Raw genomic sequence first — 22,562 nt, 5'->3', positions numbered from 1 at the left:
TGGGTATTATACACCACTCACTTAAGTTTACTCGAGAACTATCCGGTTTCTTCGTTACTTTAGAAAAACACATTTGGGCTACATATTTTCACATTAGGGGGTGGGGGTTTGGGGATAAAATATAGCGAGTCTACATGCAAAAGTTGTTAGGTAAATTATTCTGCATATTATAAAATAAGAACTATTTTCTTACTTCCAACTGTCAGAATACTTTACCCGCCTTATGTGCAAATATATAGCCCAAATTGTATATTTCCCATCTATTCTATCATTTGTCTGGTCCCACGCTAAGCTGAGAGAAAACACGCTAAGCTGAGAGAAACTAACGAAGAAACCGGTTTATTCTCGAGTTTTACGCAGCGTAAACTTTAGTGAATGGTGTATAATAGAAAAGTAAAGAAATTCCTTCCCCTACGGAAAATAGAAAAACAAAACTCAAATATAATTATCAAATACGGAAAGCTTTGTTTTCCATGGGGGGTATTTTCTGGGGTATTTCCCTCGCGTGGGGATTTTACAGGGAAGTATTTTCTGGAGGGGGGGTGTATTTTTCGCGTTTTTTTCGGGAGGGGGGCTATCTTGTGTTGCTTTCCTCATTTTCAAGTATCAAAAAACATTTCTCAGGCTCGTGACCTTTGAGGTATAACATTAAAGTTAATGAACCCTATACATTTAGAATCAGCATAAAAAGCCAACTCTTTTGATACATTAATTGTAATCAAAATTCCCTTTTTTTAGAGTTTAGTTACTATTGGGCTGAGTCACTCCATACTTCTAGTTTGTTACCACGAACCGTCTGATTCTACACCATGTGTTCTATGTGTATTTTGGAATGCAGGAAGCATTTAATTAAGCCCTCATTTTCTTCTTTCTTTTTACCTTAATTTCCCTTTAGCTGCTCAATTTTAATTGTGGAGAGAAATTTCTGGAGGGGGAGCGGTCCGAAGGAACCCCCGGCCTCATATTTAATCTAATTTCTTATTCCCCTTAGTTTTGAAGCCCCGTCACAGGTTCGGATTAGCTATTTATCCCAAAAGAGACTATGATGTGGCCTATTCAGATCTTGTCTGTGGTCTATCTATATGTCGCCCATATACTAATACACAATATCTGTTCTCTGCAGATACAGGTAAGATAGATGTGGGATTAATAATGGAAATGAGACTAACAAAAGAAAGGGGATTATTAAAAGAAAGATGATATGGTCTCTCCTAATCTCCATGTACATGAATTAAAATAGCACAAAATCTGCTCTCTGCAATTTTTATTTTACAAGGTTCCAAATGTGTAGCATCCCCATGACCATTAACACACGAATTGAGATGGAACTTAAAGCGCATTCACCACAATGGTTTTACTAATTCTGATAGCATAGGGCCGTACCTAACAACTCTGTGGACAACGTTTCAAACCTGCCTGTCGTAACGCACTTGAAGAGTGGCGACCTTCAAGGTGAATACAGCCAAGAAACTGACAAAGTTTTGCACTGCTATGTTGGCCTCCGGCGGCCTTGTGCTGTAATGAGTTGTTTGTGCAAGCAGTAGTGGAAGACATAAATGATGAATAAAATCAGTTATAATTTTATGTTGAAGTATATTAAACAAGTGAAAAAAATAAATAAAAGAGAAAGATGCTTAAATGCCACAATTCCACAGCTTAGTTTCTTTCCTTGCCTCTCGCTGAAGATGCATCGTCTTCACGGTTAATTTCTAGGTCAACAGCAAGTTCGTTTACCACTAATGAATTTATGGACAACGTTTCAAACCTGCCTGTCGTAACGCACTTGAAGAGTGGCGACCTTCAAGGTGAATACAGCCAAGAAACTGACAAAGTTTTGCACTGCTATGTTGGCCTCCGGCGGCGTAATGTTGGCCTCCTGTGCTGTAATGAGTTGTTTGTGCAAGCAGTAGTGGAAGACATAAATGATGAACAAAATCAGTTACAACTTTATGTTGAAGTAGATTAAACAAGTAGATAAAAAATAAATAAATAGAAGAGAAAGATGATTAAATGCCACAATTCTACTGCTGAGTTTCTTTCCTCACCTCCCGCTGAGGATGCATCGTCTTCACGGTTAATTTCAAGGTCGACAGCAAGTTCATTTACCACTAATGACTCGAAAAATTGTCTTCTGTGGCATAGCTTTAAGTAGAGTCTCTCAAGTCTTTCTTCTTTTCTAGTGAAATTCCATGTGGAGAATTCTGGAACTGAAAAGGTCAAACCCCTTCTTGATAATCTTATGAGTTCTTGGGTTTTCTTCCCCGAACATGTTGCATTCCTTTAATTCGTCATCGACGTAAGACCATTTAAAAAAACTCCATGGATTTTCTTGGCACTTCTAAAATTACTACTCGGCACTTACTTAAAGTAAATAGGTCAAGTTCTTTTAATTTTCATTCTAGTTTCGCTACATGACAAATTAACACTATGATGCATGATACAAAGGAAAAGAAAAGTATCTAAAGAATCAGCCTAGAAAGTGAGTTACGCTCGAAAACCGACACGCTTAAACAACAACATTAAAAACTGAATAAAACGAAAAATATATAAATAATAATATAAAAGTAATGAATAAAGAAATAATAATAATAAACAAATATTCAAGATAAAAAAAATGAGCTACCACACTAAACTCCCAGCCCTCCTATTTAAGCTCGTAAAATAACCATTTCTGCACCAGTTGGGCGCAGTAGGGCGGTGAAAAAAGACTCCACCGACGAAAGTTCTGAGATAACCAATTACACCTAGAAAAAAGTAAATTATACAGTCTCCCAGTTTAATAATCCGTGATGCCGAAGGTGAACCCAGTTGTCCTTTGACTCAAATACAATCTATCCAAAATAAATAGTTATTATATACTATATACCAAGTAATGGTAGCTACTACTACTACTAACAATTCACCCCTGCATCAAGCCGCCTGAGGCCAATACAGCTTCGCACGCTCTCTCTCCATCCCAACCTATTCAAAGCCTCTCTCTTTACACCCTCCCACCCAATTCTGGACGAACCGAAACGAGTGTAACCATCAATGGCAACAGCTATGCGGATAAGGAGATAAGGATACATGTTAAGAAAGCAATTCACACTTCATGATATGCAGAATAATCATAGTTAGCATATTTTGCATACAGCTAACCTTCATCTTGACTTATTTCTGTGTTTTTCTTATATATTTATCATTTTTTTCAAAAGCTTTTCTTTGGTTTTGAATCATACCTGAAACAGAGCACCCTTTACAAAATGTCTTTGTACAGGACATTAAAATGACTGCAATGGTGTTAGCACAAAATTTAAGAAAAAAATATTAACTAAACACAATTCTGTAGAAGAAAAAAGAATTGTGCTTTGTTTCAGCAAAATGGCCAGAATCTTGAGCTGACTAATTGGTGCCTCTTGATTTGCCGAGTAAATAATTTTCACATATATCGCTCTTTTCATTATAGTATTGCACATATTTCTTACACTATCAAACCATAGACATTACAGTTAAGTACTTTTTATGTCCTACAGAATAGTTTTTAAACTATGAAACATTGTTCATTCCTTCAGTAAGCACATTAAGTTGGTATCTTTACAATTCTTTTAGTAAACATAAATGCTTCAAAGAAATATCGCACCTTTGAACACAATGTAAAACTACAAAAAAAGACCAGTTCATCCTTAAAAACATTACCTTTTTTAAAGAGGTCTCTGGGTAATTCCTACTATACATAACAGACTATAGCCTACTCATTTTAATAAGAAATTAATAAATTCCTTTATAGTTATTTTTTGTGCTGGCATGAAAACTAAATTTAATAGTTTGAATCGGCTAAGCGGAAACTCCACAACCTTATACATCTAAAAAAAAAAAAAAAAAAAAAAAAAACTGGAAAATCAAGAATTTGACGTTTAGTAGAAAAGGCCCCCTTATGCAGTTTTCAGTGGCAACAGCCCAAATCATGGCAGTCCTATTTGGCTATAATTCCTATTATCGGCTATAAGTATATATTCTTACAACCTTATTGATTTTCTTACAACCTATGAACTGGCAGAATAAGTATAAATGTCACTGGATTCGAACCATTCCGTGTTGAACCTTGATCCAAGCAACATCGTGTTGTTTTCCTCAAGTGTAATCTAGCTGTCTGCTTTATCCAGTTTTTTTTTAACTTTTCCCTTTGTGATGTATATGTTGTGTTGTATTTATTTTGTTTTTCCTTCTTTTAAGTTATTAACCTACTTTCCTTATTTGACTATTTTGATTATTTTTAAATTAATAATCCACTTGTTAACTGCTGTTACATGTCCGTACATTTCCCAAGAACAAATACTATGTGTACACAATGGGCAAATTGCATAACTCAAAATCCTTTCCCCAGGGGCTGTGATGGTTTTGTCATCCCCATAGGCCCGTTTTTTTACCCTTTAAACTATGCTAAACAAAAAGTTGTCTTAAAATTTTCATCGGATGACTGTAGAAAAAAAGGGAATGAGAGGGAGAAAAGATGCCTTCTTTTTTCCGTTCGAGTGAACCCTTTCCCGATCTTATTGGACCACTGGTTCTATACGATCACCCTGGCGAAAAAAAAAAAACACGTATCCATGATCTTTCTTCTAGTAAAATTTTTTTTATCAAATTCTATATTTTACAGATGGGAGCTTGAAACCTCTACGGTAAAGTTCTCTGATATGCTGAGTTTGATGGTGTGATTTTTATTAAGATTTATTGACTTTTTGGTGGTGTTTCTCCCCCTCTTCAGAAAATCAGGCAAATTTTCTCAGGCTCCTAGCTTTTAATGGGTAACATTAAACGTAGTGAATTTTATATATTTAGAACCAACATAAAAAGCAAATTCTTTTGATACATCAAGTTTTATCAAGATTCTGTTTCTAAGAGTTTCGGTTACTATTGAGCCGAGTCACTCCTTAAAAAGAGTTTGTTACCGAGAACTGTTTGATTTAAAATACCAAGGACAGTGAAAATTAAATTTAATAGTTTGAATCGGTTAAGCGGAAACTCCACAACCTTATACATCTAAAAAAAAACAAAAAAAAACTGGAAAATCAAGAATTTGACGTTTAGTGGTAAAGGCCCCCTTATGCAGTTTTTAGTGGCAACAGCCCAAATAATGGCAGTCCTGGTCTTTCTTGCACCCGGGACAAAAACTTGACTAGCCCCCTCCCCCTCTGTATTCCAAACATTTTCAGGCCAAATTTTAAGAATCTTTTTATTAATTAACAAAATATATTACAAGACGATGTTCTGTAAGATATGAACAGGTTTGAATACAAAATATAAAAAGAAAACATTGAAATCAGTTAAATTCAGTTTCAAGGAATGTTTATTTACAGGAATTCTATTTTCAAGGAATAGTGATGAAGATGTGAGAAAAAGTAAATTTCGGATCTAATTTGCTTATACTTACTGCCAACTGTGCCCTTTACTTTATTTTAATAAAAACAAATGTCAAAAATTTGCGAAATGATTGCAACCGTTAGACTATTTAATGGAAATTCTGCGCCCCTAAAATTTCTGCAACTGGGGCAAGTGCTCCCTCTGTCCTCTTCTAAAACTGCCTCTGGGCACAAAATAAAAAAAAAGAAATGTGAGTAAAAATCAAGCAAAAATATGCTAAAACCATTCGGCTCCAAACAGGTTAAGAACAGGATATTAAATATATAATATTAATATATAATATCTAAATATATTAATGAATAAAATAAAACAATCCATTTTTTCTAAAGCAGCTGTTTTGAGGCATTTTAACATTTCCGGTCTTTTCAGAGTAAGCCACTATTTTACATCTTATTTGTGTATACGTCTCTTAAAAGTTTAGACAAATAAAAAGGCAAAAATTAATTAATCTTGAAAATTGTTCAGCAATTTGATTACTCATTTATGTATGTATCTTAAAATTTTAGGGAAATAAATTTCTTTTTACAAATTTAGCAAATCAAATCAATTCTCCATGGGTTAAATAGATTCATTTAACCAATAAAAGAAATAATGCCTCTTTGCTAGAGCCACTCTTTTAAGGAAAGGAAAATAGCCATTTGATGGCTAAAATTACTCAATAGACAGCCATAGCTAGAATCACTCTGTCAAGGAAAGTAGACAGACATCTAATGACCCATTTATGTATTATCTCTTAAACTTTTAGAAAAATTAAAAATAGTTTAAATTTCGTAAATCAAGTCATTCTCCACGGAAAGAAGGGATAAACAGATTGGATTAGCCATAGAGAAATAAAACCTCTTTGCGAGAATCACTTTCGAGGAAAGTAAACAGCCATTTAATGGCTGGAATCACTCTAGTTGACAACCTTTCTAATTACTCAGTAGACAGCAATTACTAGAATAAATTTTGAGGAAAGTAGACAGCCAGCTATTTGATGATCTATTCATGCATATGTTTCTTAAACTTCTAGCAAATTAAAAAACATTTCGAATTCAGCAAATCAAACCATTCTCTTCAAAGGAAGATATATAAAGATTCAGCTAACTAATAAAAGAAATAATACCTCTTTGCTAGAATCACCCTTTCGAGGAAAATGGACAACCATTCTTGATACTCGTCAGGAGATTTGAACATAAGAGTAAATGGGGTACTTTCGCCATTTGAAATTACTATTTCATTTTTGTTTACTTGGCCAACTCTTACAGAAGTGTCCTAAAATTACAAAACATACGAGTCAAAATACATTATAAAGAAATCCAAAGTTGATTAGCAGGGACGTCAATTGGTGGGAGGAGGGGGCAATTCCCACCCTCTAGCTTTGAAAATTCCTTCTTTTGGCTATTTTTATCGAAAAGTAGAAACACAAAAAGTCCCCCCTACCCTTAAATTTCAAACTATCTTTTTCGTTTCCTTACTTAAAACAAAATCGAAATAAATAAAAAGTTCCAATAGCTCCAGAGCACGTAAATACATACGAATATTACATGATAAGTGATGGCTAGTGGAAACTTCAAAAGAATCAATGAGGAAAAATAGTAAAAGCTTAAAAAACTTATACATAACTTGACTTATGGCTCCTGCTCCTTATATGTGGCGTAGAGCGTAGCAATTTTTCTCCTCCAGGTGGACCAATCCAATGCTATAAGGGGGGCCTGTCAACAGTAATGTCCATAATGTTGGGAAGCTTCTGTAGATTGTCCTTACCTGGCCCGAGGTCTGTCCCTCTGGTGCAACTAACCAAAAGATGTGGAGTCGAAGCCGTATATAATTCTAGCAGGGATTGTCGGTGACTTACGAAGAAGATACCTAAACCATCTGTGGGTTTGCTGGGCAATTTGAGCTGATAGTTGCCCTTGGTGACTAAGGGCATGGAGCCCCTCGTTACTCACAAAACCGTCCCATCGGAGCCCCTCGATTTGGCGGAGTTTTTGTCTGGCAGGCGTCTATCCTACTCAAGACGGAGGATTTGAGGGGCTAGGTCTAAGCTGCATAGAGCAGGACTGAGCTCACAGATTAGTTATATATCCATATGTGGGGCGATCTCCAAACAGCATTGAGTCTTTCGACGACACAAAAAGCTTTTGCAATTCGGCTACCCAGTTCTGCATCAACAGAGCCATCGTTCGAGGTCACGGATCCAAGATAGGTAGGGCTAGTGAAAACTTTAACATGGGCTCTACAAACTGTAATGAATTTCGGATGAACTGTAATAAAAATAAACGCCAGAGAAATAAGGCTAAATTGGGAGCCAGGAAAGGCTAATTTTTTTTAAATTATTAGCTAAATAAATTAATTTTAAAATAAATTAGCTAAGGCTAATTTTTTTTAGCCAGGAAAAAAGGCTAAATAAGGCTAAATTTACAGGAAATGTGACAACATGGTTGCCATCCAGACAATTTTTTTACCCCTAGATCAGTTAAATGGTTCTTTGGTAGGGCTTCGGGTCTTAGAAATATAACAGTTGATGTCAAATTTATACGTACAAGCTTAAAATTTTGGCAAATCAAAAATAAGAATTATTAAACTTTTTGGCTAAATTCTCTTCATTTTATAAATGACTAGATCACGTAAATCAATTACAAAGAAATCCAGAAGTTGGGGTAATAATAATAGGTTCTCTTTTTTATTCGCTATGTAAAACAGCGCAAAGTCAAAGTATTGGACGAATTCGCAATCCGAAGGTAACAAAGAACGTGAGTTGACGAGCTCAAAAAAAAATTCTCTCTCTGGCAAAAAATGTCATATTTTTTTTAAGAATTCGTATCCAAGTAAAAGAAAGTATCCGTATCCAGAAAAAACGAAAGTATCGTATCCGTAAGTATATCCGAATCCGATCGTATCCGAAAGTATCGTATCTCGAAAGTATCCGTCGAGAAAAAACGGTAGCATATATCCGATATCGGACAAATTCATAAGTCGAACGTACCCAGACAAAACGAAAGTATCGTATCCGTAAGTATATCCGAATCCGATCGTATCCGAAAGTATCGTATCTCGAAAGTATCCGTATCCAGAAAAAAACGGTAGCATATATCCGATATCGGACAAATTCATAAGTCGAACGTATCCAGAAAGTATCCAGTATTCGTATCCAAGTAATAGAAAGTATCCGTATCCAGAAAAAACGAAAGTATCGTATCCGTAGGCATATCCGAATCCGATCGTATCCGAAAGTATCGTATCTCGAAAGTATCCGTATCCAGAAAAAACGGTAGCATATATCCGATATCGGACAAATTCATAAGTCGAACGTATCCAGAAAGTATCCAGTATTCGTATCCAAGTAATAGAAAGTATCCGTATCCAGAAAAAACGAAAGTATCGTATCCATAAGTATATCCGAATCCGATCGTATCCGAAAGTATCGTATCTCGAAAGTATCCGTATCCAGAAAAAACGGTAGCATATATCCGATATCGGACAAATCCATAAGTCGAACGTATCCAGAAAGTCGACAAAATTCGAAAAGAATAATAATGCTACCAATCGTTTGAAACACCAAGTGGTATACCAATGCAGTCTAATGATCATACAACTGAAATACAATTTAGCACATGTGTTACGAATTGTCCAACTTGCAAAAAATTTAAATTTGACATTTAAGTGTGTAATTATGTTTGAAGAAAATGCCGAAGCTTTATTATTCAATTTAATGACACGATAGCTCCAGGAATTCCGATTTGATAAAAATATAATAATTTTGCATTAAAAAAGGCATTAAAAACTACTTCAATCAGAGACGTAAAAAACTAAAAGAGAAGACATTTGAAGAAGAACACTCTTGCCCTTGGTCCCTTCTTAAGAAAGCACAACTTATATTTTATAACACAATTACACAATTTTTATTTAAAATATGCACGATTTATATTCTAAAATATACATAAAATAGGCAATAAATGAATTCTCCAGGTCAGTTCTACTTTAATCCCCGTTTTCTCACTATATTTTGTTATATTTAAACAAATATTTTGTTTTATTTGACGATATTCAACGTCATCTATTTCTTTCTTGATGAAGATTCGCAAACACCTATTTTAAAGTTTCTGAAATTTCAATAAAACCTCGTCTTAATTGAAATCATTCACCCTACCACAAGCATTTTTATAGGTGGATCATTTTAGGACAGCCGGCTATGATTGGACAGCCAATATAATTAGACAGCCTTTGAAAATTTCGAAGGCTATGATTGGCTGTCCGATCGAGGCCAGCCGTGCTACTGTCAAGTTATACGACGTCAGTCAAGACAAAGCTTTTTTATATATTCAGATAAGCCGTATAAACAACATAAGGGATGTGGGTTTTAGGAAATTAAATTTAATTATTGATCAGATTGAAAGATTTATACTGCACTTAAAATCACAAAGATTTCAAATAATGGAACGCAAACAAAGAAACCATATTGAATATTTCAAATAAAACAAAATGTAGCAACAAAACGTGAACTAAAGTCGAAGCGATCTCTTTGAATTCGAAATTTGTTTAATATGATTTTTGGGTATATATTTGGGCATATTATGAAGTAAGAACTTCTTCATTGCCGCCCTTCCTTCTGAAGAGGTCAAAGACAAGAGTACTACCCTATTAGAAATTACTATGCATTTTAGTTACTTGAGATTGTTTTTTAGCGTTGTTGTAAGGAGGGGCTATAGCCTTTAGGGTCGAAACTTTTTAACAAATAATGCTCATAATACTACACCTTACCTCAGTAATACAAAAAGACGTCATATCTTGTCTATCCTTTAAAATCTTGACTTGAAATCCGCTTAATTTTATCTTCGTCTTCTTCTCAAAATAATGCACCGTCTTCCTCGATTCAATTATGTCCCCTAGGCAGTACGGTCTAACTGAAAGCTTGCAACAAATATGTCCAAATAGTGGTAATATTTCAGACTCAATTGTAAGGTCATAACTGACTGAATCACCTTGACAATCGTCGAGGACAAATTTACTCGATGCCACTAATTTAAACTCGATCGATCGACTGGAAATAAATAGAATGACATTATATTATTATGATAAATTACATCATATAACATATGCCACTAATACCACAGCTACTACTAACCTGCAGCACCAAACCTCGAGAGACAAACAATGCTACGCACACGGTTCCTCGAATGTGTCTTAGCCATCTCTTCCTGTCTCCCCTTATAGCCCTAGAAAGCGGGATTGAGCAAATGTTACGTGGAGCTTATTATTTGACATACAGTCGGTCAGTACCTAAAACAACTCGTCGGCAATTTCTCAGGAAATATTATTATAATACATTAGACCATAGAGACAATGTCTGTCATCAACAAAGCCTATCAATTTAAACTTTCTTTAGTTATAGCCATATTATTTCATTTAAAAGGACAGAAAATCTTTTGCAGAGAAAAGCGCTAACGCAAAATCCATTAATAGAGCCTCTATTTTACCAATATTTAGAATTTCTGTATGAGCTCTTTTGATTGTGATAAGAGAAAGATAAAAATAATTTTTCTTACGAATTTAGAATTGAATATAGTTTCTGTATCTTTGTAGGAAGTCCGGAAATGTTCACTATAAAAAATATCCAACGCAAAACCGATGAATCTCTAGCCACATCTAAAAATAGCATTCGTTATAGATGGCGGTTTAGTAGTATCTCGATATCTAAATAGTTAGGTAAACATCTAAAACATAAGATACGTATCAGCGACGGTCTTTCACTTTTTTTGAGGGGGGAGAGGGGATATTTCATATTTGGACAATACAACCTAACGCATGTTTTATGAACAAGAGTGAGCCTCTAGCACTTGTTGCTTCCTTAAAAAGAATGGGGTATTATGGGTTCCAACGACAAAATTCAAGATTCGTTATTTTATGCTCCGAAAGGCTTAAGGTGAATAGATTTTGCAGTAAAAGAAACAGTAGATTCAAAGTCTGTCGTCAGCGCGTAATAAAGTGAAAAAGAGGGAACAGAAAAAGAGTAATAGCCAAATTAAAATAAAAGGAGATGCAGAATCAAAAGCAAGTAAAAATTTCATAAAAGATAGAATTAAATAACTGTCAGAATTCAAGCTAAAAATTTTATGAAGCTATCAAAATCCTATGGAAGGATAAAAAGCAGTAGGCTTATATACAGTGGACGATTCAGGTATTTTGATTGTAATTTTTTTTTCAGTAAACCCCTTCCCCTGAACAAAAAACCCTGGATACGCCATTGCTTGGTAAAGTATAAACCTTTTTTCTTTTTTTCATAAAGCAACTTTCTATTATGGCTTGATTATTACTCACAACTAGTGCTCTTAGAGCACACTGAAAAAATACAAGCCGTCAGTTTTTTTTAAAACTGATTTTTACTTTTTTTACTTGACTTTTACTTTTTACTTACTTGCTTTTTACTTACTTTTTACTTTTACTTACTTTTTACTTTACTTACTTACTTACTTTTAACTTTTTTTACTTGACTTTTTTTACTGAGTTAAAAACTGTTTTTTACTTTTTGCTAACAATTAGTACTTTCCTTTTGATCTCCTACAGCTACTACTACAAGATACTACCAGTTTGATTGTTTTGGTAATAAATTTCAATTATACAGGATATTGTTCCACCCTTTCTCCTATCACATTTTCAATTTTCAATCACAACACAGGGTGCTAAACGCTTCGACAGACCTGATCAAAATACTTCTAGTATTATTGGAAAATACTTTCCCATGAATATTATTACTGAACACAAAAATAGGTACAGCCGTACAGACACCTACATTTTTAGGGAAGACAATTTTTTCCCCGGCTAAGGGGATAAATAATTTACAATAAAGTCTATTTTGGTAAATTTAAGTGTAATTGTTTTATATTATTATTAAATATTATTAATTAATTTGTACTAAATAATTCATTGTTTATTATTCAATACCATTATTGTATATCGTCAACTAGAATTTACGTAGTTATTTAGTGTGTTTAAGTGTAATCATTTAGCCATAATTAAATATAAATCTAATAGTTAGATCAATGCACTCAATTCTTTTATTATATTGAGTATAAAAACTGTATTTAGCTTTAAGGCCATTAGAAATTAAAAATCCTTCACAATTATTTTACATAAGGTAAAATAAATGTAAAGTTGTAGAAATTGCAACACTCTTTTACAAACGCGGGGACTTCATTTACCGAATGCTAGTCTGACTACTAGTAGCCTACTACTGCAACTAACAACTCATTGCAGCCCCGAGAAACCTTAGGCCAACACAGCTACAAGCGCTCCATCTCAGCCCAAAGTCCATTCAATGCTTCAATCTTTGCCCACCAACTGAGGTTCTGACTTAGATAAAATACTTTCTAATAAACTCTTATCACCCCATTCAAGGACGACCAGCTTTCGTTTATCCCCAGACGGATAACAAAAAGTAAGATTTTTGACAATAATTCAAAAAAATAATGTAACAATAAAATAAACATAGCCACTACTAAAAGGACGAATAAAAAAGAGAAAAAATTTGTTCTTTTGTCATATCAAACAGTTCGTGGTAACGAACTATAGTAAGGAGCGACCCGGCTCAATAGTAACCGAAACTCTAAAAAATGGAATTTTGATACCAATAGTTACATCAAAAAAATCTTATTTTAATGCTGATTTTAAATATATAACTTTCATCAAGATTAGTTTTACCTATCAAAAGTTACGAGCCTGAGAAAATTTGCCTCATTTTAGAAAATAGGGGAAAACACCCCCAAAAGTCATACAATCTTAACGAAAATCACACCATCAGATTCAGCGTATCAGAGAACCTTATTGTAGAAGTTTCAAGCTCCTATCTACAAAAATGTGGAATTTCGCATTTTTGGCCAGAAGACAAATCACGGATGCATGTTTATTTGTTGTTTTTTTTCCCAGAGGTAATCGTATCGACCCAGTGGTCCTAGAATGTCGCGAGAGGGTTCATTCTAACAGAAATTGAAATTTATAGTGCCCTTTTTAAGTGAACAGAAACTTAAAATGAACAGAAATTACTCCGTATATGAAAGGGGCTAACGAAAATCACACCATCAGATTCAGCGTATCAGAGAACCTTATTGTAGAAGTTTCAAGCTCCTATCTACAAAAATGTGGAATTTCGCATTTTTTGCCAGAAGACAAATCACGGATGCGTGTTTATTTGTTTGTTTTTATTCCAAAAGGGTGATCGTATCGACCCAGTGGTCCTAGAATGTCACGAGAGGGCTCATTCTAACGGAAATTAAAAGTTCTAGTGCCCTTTTTAAGTAACCCAAAAAATTGGAGGGCACCTAGGCCCTCTCCCACGCTGAATTTTTTCCCCAAAGTCACCGGATCAAAATTCCAAGATAGCCATTTTATTCACCATAGTCGAAAAACTTAACAACGATGTCTTTGGGGACGACTTACTCCCCCGCAGTCCCCGTGGAAGGGGTTGCATGTTACAAACTTTGACCTGTGTTTACATATAGTAATGGTTACTGGGAAGTGTACGGACGTTTTCAGGGGGGTTTTTCGGTTTGGGGGGGGGGAGTTGAGGTGGGTGGGCTACGTGGGAGTATCTTCCATCGAAAAACTTCTCATGGAGGAGGAGACTTTCAATGAAGGGGGCGCAAGATTTTCTAGCATTATTTAAAAAAAACAATGAAAAAATAAATATGAAAAGTTTTTTTCTACTGAAAGTAAGGAGCAGCATTAAAACTTAAAACGAGCAGAAATTATTACGCATATGAAGGGTTTACCTCCTCGTAATACCTCGCTCTTTACGCTAAAGTATTTTTAGTAGTTTCAACTATTTGTTCTACGGCCTTTGTGATTCAAGGGTCATTCTTATGGAATTGGGACAAAATTTGAGCTTTAGTGTAAAGAGCGAGGTATCGACGAGGGTGGACCCCCTCATATACGCAATAAAAACATACGAATATAGAAGTTCGTTACGTAAGTTAATTCGTAAATTACGTATATTTTTTACTAATGAAAATGTTCGTAAAAAATTAAAAGTTCTAGTTGCCTTTTTAAGAAATCAAAAATTGGAGGGCAACTAGGCTTCCTCCCTCGCTCCTTTTTTCTCAAAATCTTGCATTTAAAACTATGAGAAAGCCCTTTAGCATAAAAAAAATATGCAAATTTCGTTTTAATTATTTATGTCCGGAGAGCCAAGATCAAAATATACATTGACTAAAAAACGTCCAGAAATTAAATAAAGAAACAAGTTTTTTTAAATGAAAGTAAGGAGCGACATTAAAACTTAAAACGAACAGATATTACTCCGTATATGAAAGGGGCTTTTCCTCATCAACGCTCCGCTCTTTACGCTAAATTTTGACCCTTTCTCATAACTCTACTTTTTAAAACAATAAAAAAAACTTTAGCGTAAAGAGCGGGGCGTTGAGGGGAAAAGCCTCTTTCATACACGGAGTAATTTCTGTTCGTTTTAAGTTTTAATGTCGCTCCTTACTTTCATTTAAAAAAACTTTTCTTTTTTTAATTTGATTTAGAAATACAGCCAGAGCTTCTCCTGTAATTAGAAATTTTCTTAAAAAAAAGAGACTTAGTTATCTGAACATTGATCTTCAATTCTATTATTACACCCTGGACTCTCAAAACCTAAAAAAAATCATTCATTTACGCTAATATTGTTATCTAGGACACTCAAATAATTTACATTGGAGGGATCTTATGCTAAGGTATTTTTCTTATGCAAAAGTTATTTTGCATAAGATTATTATTATTATTTTTAATCTTACGACTGATATATTATCGAATTATATTATATATTATATATTATTATATATATTATATTATATATTATCGAAATATATTATATATTAATATATTACGATTAATATATTATTAATAATTATATATTGTTATTAATCTTACGAGAGTTTCACCTTCCCCTTTAATACCTTGCTATCCATCAAATACATGGACAAAAAATTTAGCGCAAGCGAAAAGAAACGCTGGAATTGAAAACAAGTGATTCTCCAATTTTCAGTGATGCACAAAATTGAGTGAAGCACGTACAAAAAGTGTGTTTCAATTTTCCTAGTAGCCTTTCCGACTAATCTTAGCATATCTAAAAACAACAAATTATTTACTGATAATGTCTCAAATAATATGAATCAAGCCATTATCCAAGCAGTATCACTCAATTTATTGTTAGTTAAAAAGAATAATGAGGAGTGGTAGGTAGATACGTACACGAGAGAAGGAGTAGGGGGGAGTACTTGGGCCTGACTCTCCTAAAACCTTGAGATTTATTCTGCTGTTTCCTACATTTTTCACAAATTTTCCTGTTTTTTGCATGTTTCAAACCCAACCGTTTCCCCGAAATTAATTTATTGATTTCAATAATTAATTAATTATGAAATTAATTAATTTCAGCGTATGCTTCTGCTGGTGAAAATTCATTTCGGAATGGCTATATTGGATTCTTTTTTTATGAGTCTCTTGGGCCTCTGGTTTTGGTTCTAAAACCGTACTTCCTATCAAAATCAACACGAATGATACAACTTATAGATTAACATCTTGTGCCAGGAAGCATAAATATAAAAGAAGCTAGAATCAAGCCTTTAGGCTCTATTAGGCTCTATTAAATTGAGCCTAACAAGGGTGTCACCAAAGAAAAAAAAATATTAATTCCCTGGGCTTCTGTTTTAAAAACTACTTTTTAAATTCCATTAGCTTATTTTTGTGACGTATTTTTGTGAGGCAATTATATCACTTCTTAGTTCTGGATGAAAAATATAGCACTGGCCTTTTGAAATCTGTCTGGTTTCAAAACCATATTCACTTTGAATAAACTAAAGTATTCACGAGATCAAATAAAATCATTTTTTGTCTAGCTCTATCTTTGAAGCATTAGGGGGTTTTAAGTCCACCCCCGAAATGTTTGTCAAACTCATAAAAACGTAACAAAAATGAATATAAATATTTTTTTGCAGTTTTGAAGGTTTTTGGTGCCACCCACCCACCCCGAAAGGATATTCTTTGGAAAAATAACCCCGAAAAAAAAATCCTGGATACGGTTCTGGGGGATTGTCATCCCTTTTAAATCGTACTCATCTCCTGCTGTTAGGGATTGTATTTAGTGGAGTTCTTGATATGTCTTGTTATTGACAGTAAAGAACAATGACACTTCTTCCGAGTAAAACAGCAACACATTTGGTAATGTCACTTTGGCAATGACCAAAATTTATGACAAAATGGTTTTGGGGCAAACTTTCTGGGCATCTCTATAACTGCTTCGCCCTTTTTTGCATAAATTCCCCCCCCCCAATGCCTCGGGAATAGAATGGCTTATTTATCTTTGGTTTATTCATACCAAAAACCGATTTTCCCTAAAAACTTTATTTTATTTTTCCTTTGGTTGTTACAAAATTATGACCTTAAAAATCCATGCGCTAAGTTTCGACAACACCATGCGCAAAGGTGTTGTCACACTAGAAACAAAGTTCGACAAGTTTGATGACGCTTTTCCTGTTTACACAGTAGCCTGTAGGCTAAGCTAGTCTAACGCCTAACTAGGTGGTCAAATTATAATTTGAAGTTTTTAATCTTGAATGATTTTAATTATAATTCTTTTATTGCAGAACTTAGATTTTTAGCTATTCAATTATATATACATCTCTTTTCAATTCCTATTTGTTAATGAGAGGTCAGGGTTATATTCTTATATAATTTCACTCGCTCATTTTTTTATCCAGTTTACTGCCAACAAACAGCATTTAATCAAGTAGTAATAGTAGTAGTATTGATTTAAGCGTCGCTTGTAAGGGTGTGCTATTAACAAAAAAGAACGAAAAATAGAAGAGAAAAAAAGAACAAAAAAAAACACAAAAAAAATAACAAGACAACAATTTTCGTGGGGGAGGGTATTTTCCCGAGGTTGTTTCCCGGGGGAGTATTTTTCATTGTTTAAATTTCTAAATTGCTATTTATCTATATTTTTGTGTGTATAGGACCCATGGGCTTTTGAAATACACTTATCTGTCTATCTATATCTATCTATTGTTGAATAAGTTTCAGCTTAAGCAATCTAAAGGATCATGTTTCCTTTTTACTGTCCTTCGTACTTAAACAGTTTTGAAACAGTACTTAAACTTAAACAGTTTATGTTAAACTTTAAGTACTTAAGCTTGTACTTAAACAGTTTATGTTAAGATAGTAAAAAAGAGCAAAGAGTTTTTGAGTAACAACATTTCTTGCACATATACTTTGTGTTTTTCTATAATGCCATACTCACTCGAACTTTTTCTTGAGGGTTGAAGAACCTCTGAACGAGCTTCTTATGGTTTGATGGAGCCTCTTACGAACAGACACAAGATTCGAATCAAGACCCAAGTCTGCCACGAAAATTTGAAGCACGGAGTCAAAATCTGGAGTGACCTTTTCCCTGAAAGTTATAAAAAAGATTATTATTATACCAAATAATTAAGTTATAGAAAATTAGGAACAAATAAAACAATTATCTACTATTGTAAAAACCCTAAAAAGATTATATTTCATAGTTAAATTCATAAAAACTGAATATAAGTGAGGGAGTTATCCATTAAGGGGGCATCCTGTCCCGTGTACCACCCCATTTTGAAACATTAATTTTTTTATTACTTTCCTCATTTCTCCCCACATTTTTTATAAAGTTCGCCTATTTTGAGGAATTTCTACGAACTGACAACCCAACCCAAAATATAAATCATTTCGAAAGTGGCGGGTCAGGTATTCTCATCCTAGCAAAGATATGTTTAATACGAGGAAAAGTTTCTATTGTGGTTTAAATCCCAACAAGCCGAAATATCTAAACTTTCAGTTCCATTCTTTTTTGTTGTCGAATAGCCCTTTTTAATATTTCGGCTTCACTATCATACAGTTATTGTTTAAACTTAAGAATTATGTTGGTTTTGGTGCTTCTATTTGAAAAAAAAACCTTCCCGCCTAGATTCTGAGAATTTCGTGTCATTATTTAAAAATAAATCAAAGAAAACCCTTGAACCCCCCCCCCACTTTATTTCTGTAAATTGGCGCAAGTGGAAGGAAACCGCATTTAAACCAGAACGACTAAACAGCAAACGATAATTCAACAGGCAAAAGAACGACAAAATAGTGTGATTACAAAATCGCCCCCTTTTTTTTAGCAAATAAATATGCTAATATCTTATATCTTTTGACAAAACATTTTTAAAGAAAATCTGAGGATTCTGATTCTTAGGCCTTTTTTTTCGTTGTTTAATTTTGCAACCAACTTATCTTCATTTGGTCAGTGACCTAAGGATCTTGATGAGATTGTCAATATAGCTTTTCAATGGTCTAGTGGGGGAGAAATATTTTTTTTTCTTCGAGGTCTTAGCTTTATGATGAAGCCAAGCAAGAAAAAAGAGAAAAAAAAGATGGATTGATTACAAAATATACAAAAAGGATATCATACAAATATTTTCACCCACCAGGTTACTTTTCATTGTTATAGGGCCAACCTATTTTGATTCAGCTTGTTCAAGTTTATTGCAATAGCTACAGAGTGTATAGTTATGAGGCACCCAGCCCTTCCCTAGTACCACACTTATTTGAGTCTTAGAGCCCGATTTTACTGAAGTATTAACGTCGTCAATAGGGGGGGGGGGCAACTCATCATCCAGATTTCCTCCCCAAGCTTTTTTGAAAGATACTTTTTTGTATTTTGTTGGAAAATTACCTTTTTTCATAATTTTCATTGAAAAAAAAATGAAAAATACTGATAGATTAAAAAAGCCTGTAGTCCCACTCCCCTTATTTTAGTGAACTGAAATCACAGCGAATCACTTCTTTATCTATGTAAAATATTAGCAAATTGCTCAAACATCATTTTTTTTCGCCCATCCCAAACCCTTTCTTACACTTTAAGGATGGATGTACTCCTGAGTGGGAGCCCCGAGATCTAGAAAAACACATTTTTTGAAGTGACGAATTATTTTCTTCGGGACGAAAACTATCTATAAGTACAAAACGCAAAAATTTACATGCTTTAAAAAGTGTTTCATAAAATATTTTAAAGAGGGGAGGGGATCAAACACCTATTATGAGATACCATCCCTTCCTCCATGTGTTCAGAAATACGTATTTGTTTTCTTAAAAAAGGTTTAATTTCTCTATCTTCCGGAAGAACCTTATGCCTCACTTTGTTTACTCACGTCTCAATCCGTTCACGGTCCTGTCACTCAAGTGTCGATTTATTTGACAGTTCATTCGTGCTAATAGCATTGAATTTATTCCTGTCAATAGGATGGTTTTAGACGAAGGAAAATTCAAACAATTTCTAATACGAATAGTATGATACAACCTCATTCATTTCAAGACCTACTTGTCAAGGACAGGGACTCAAACGATTCACTGTTTCATAGCTTCAACGCTAATGGCGAGGGGCTATCCACATTGAGAAATCGTGTACACATTGTGGCGCGTACCACGTCTCACAAAAGGTTTTTTTTTCATTGGTTTAGGAGCATTATTGCCTACATCGTAGGAACAAGGAGTGTACATGCGCGAAGCAATCAATGAGTCGTGTGGCATTTTTAGATATATACCAGGTGGAGGAGAGGACAATATCACGCCTATTTGATTAATAGGTGGCATAATTTTTGCAGAAAACATAAATGTAGGAACATCATCTGTCAAACACATGATCAAAATTGACATTTAGTAATACAAAAAGCCGTGTAATTAGTTTTGGGTAACATGCTTTGAATTAAAGTAGTTTTCAATCAGAACTATCAAGAGACGAATGAAGGTTGTTCAGCTCCAAAGGGCAAAATTAGTGTTTTCCCCACTCCACCTAATAGCTCAAATGAGTTTATTTGTCATGAAATATTATATCAGAATGGCAGCCTAACAGATACAGAAATTGAAGGAAAAGTTTCACCCTTTGCCCCCCCCCTCTTAATTTAGCAACTGGAACTACCTGTTCATGGCAATTCTTTTGAAGTTATTATAATTTTTTATTCAAATTGTCTGCATCTTCTTCAGCAACTATTTTCGGTGACCACTTGAATTATTTAAAACCGTATCGTTCCAGCACTATTTGAATTCCTCGTTAACATTGCATCCCAAAGTTGAAGATGGCAATCTTGAAAAATATTAATGACTATCAACAGAGCGTGTTGGACAATAGGCGTTAACGAAAATAAAATAAACATTATTACGACCAGGTATTTCGCCTTCTTTACCTCGACACAAAAGCCTACAGCCCCCCCCCCCCTCTCAAAGAAACCGAAAGTTTCAACTTCATCCCCCAGCCGTAGACAAAACGGGTGGATTTACCAAAATCATGCATAAAATTCGTCATTTTTTAAACGAAACCTACTGATTCCGTAATGAGAAACACTCCCTAAATTCAGGCTTCATGCATCCGTTGTAGACACACACGGCTGTTTTTGGACCAGTCGGATACGCGGTTCGTCAAAAAGTTCTTCAGTTATGAAATTTATCCTGGGAAATCTAGAACAGCTCGTGGCATCGTTTCCTGTGTTGGTCAAAATCACATTCATCTGTGTTAGTGAATAATGTCGGAATAGTAAGTCTATTATCTAAGTCTTATTAGAGAAACTAATGAACAAGTATTTTTATGCAAAAAATCTGGACAATGAGTCAAAATAATTTTGGTTTCTTCTGACAGGTGTTTTATCGCAAATGCTCTCCCGCTCTGAGAACCAAAAACGCTTTTATTGTGAACCAGTGTTTTCACATTAACCGGATACTGTTTCGGCTGAATCTCTGGTCACTGTGAAAATAGGCTTTAAGGTTTATATCTCCTTTGCAAGTTTTGGTACGTTCTTTTTCCACTCTCCTAGATTTTAAAACATTCAACAAAAAAAAACTAAAATTTTTGCTACTACTCCAGTAGCTGAGATCCAGTTCTATTCCGCTACCGAACTAAATTTTTGACATCTGGTGGACTGATTTTTTTTTTCAGATTGAAAACAAGTTGAAAATTGGCTAGAAATCGTTGAGAAAAGAAGAAGTCTAATATTTGGTAAGCAAGTTTAGATCACCCTCTAAGAAAAAGTCTAGGTAATACCATGATTTTAGGTCGGTAAATGGCTATATCTAGACTTGTTATTGCATCGGTAGAAGTAGCTTGTCTTTAGGGTGCAACTAATATCTTTAGATTTGCTGCAGAATCATTTTTTTGGAAGGAACACATACCATTAAGCAAGCTAAAATCGATAAATACTTAAAAACTGAAATTTAGCTTGCAGTTTCTTTTAAACTTTTGCGTATATGGATGCTCACTGAGCAAAAAGAAGCTAAAGTTTATTTACGTTGAAACGAAAACAGTAGGTAAGACGATGTTTGCTGATTTTGAAGATTGGAAGATTTTTCGATTATGGTAGAAATGGCAGAGGGATGAAACTCACGAAACGGTCATCATTGCACTTCAGGCTTAAAAGGTAAGTAACACTTCAGAGGTAAGAAGCTCAAATGTAAGTTCCTTATCAGAAAAGTAACCATGGTATGTTGAACAGCACTGTATTCAATGAACCATTCAATGAACAGGTAGTACTCCTATCTAACGCAACCCCATCTACAAACATAATCAACAGTCTGTTCATTTCAAAGACCTTTGTGACTTTTTCCCTCATTTGCCTACTAATAATTATCAGTTAATAATATTAATTACTAATAATGAACGGTTATAATCTTTTTATTTTTCAATTCTTTCATATTCCGTAACTCCTGAAGCCGATAACGGGTAAACAAACAGAGAAATAGGAGTAATATCAGGCTGTGAAATACGGGATAGAACGCGATGAGGCACAAGAATTATTACAACTATAATGAGAATGTGACCTGAACACAATAGAAAAAAAAAACGAGAAAGAAACGATAAAAAAAAACACAATAGAAAAGTGCCCGCATTTACGGGTGCTAAGTAAAGAGCATTGTGGCTTCGATGTATTACTTATTTTAGGCAGACAGGAAGAGAGAGACAGAGAGGGAGAGAAGGGGAGCGAGGGGGAGAAAGAAATAATTAAATAAGTAAAGAGCAATATAGCTTTCGTATGTTATTCATTTTAGAGGGAAAGAGAGAGAAGGACGGATATAGAGACAGAAGGAAAGCAAAAGAGTGAAGAGACAGAGAGCGGGAGGGTGAAAGAGGGAAAGAGTTACACTAATATGTCTCA

The 22,562-nt window shown here is 34.4% G+C and overlaps 1 protein-coding gene across 1 annotated transcript in view; it reads right to left on the bottom strand.

Annotated features, from left to right (window-relative positions):
• Positions 1-22,562, bottom strand: part of LOC136024810 (rhotekin-2-like) — an 83,731-nt gene that overhangs the window by 5,783 nt on the left and 55,386 nt on the right. The window contains exons 5-7 of the mRNA XM_065700277.1: positions 17,654-17,803; positions 10,144-10,423; positions 6,506-6,654 (exon numbers count right to left, since the gene is read on the bottom strand). Coding sequence (XP_065556349.1) covers positions 6,506-6,654; positions 10,144-10,423; positions 17,654-17,803 — 579 coding nt within the window. The remainder of the gene's footprint in view (positions 1-6,505; positions 6,655-10,143; positions 10,424-17,653; positions 17,804-22,562) is intronic.

Source organism: Artemia franciscana, chromosome 3 (genome assembly GCF_032884065.1).
Source record: "Artemia franciscana chromosome 3, ASM3288406v1, whole genome shotgun sequence".
In the NCBI taxonomy this organism is placed as follows: Eukaryota; Metazoa; Arthropoda; class Branchiopoda; order Anostraca; family Artemiidae; genus Artemia; species Artemia franciscana.
The sequence above is the reverse complement of the archived record's forward strand: the minus strand, read 5'-3'. Positions and strand labels throughout refer to the sequence as shown.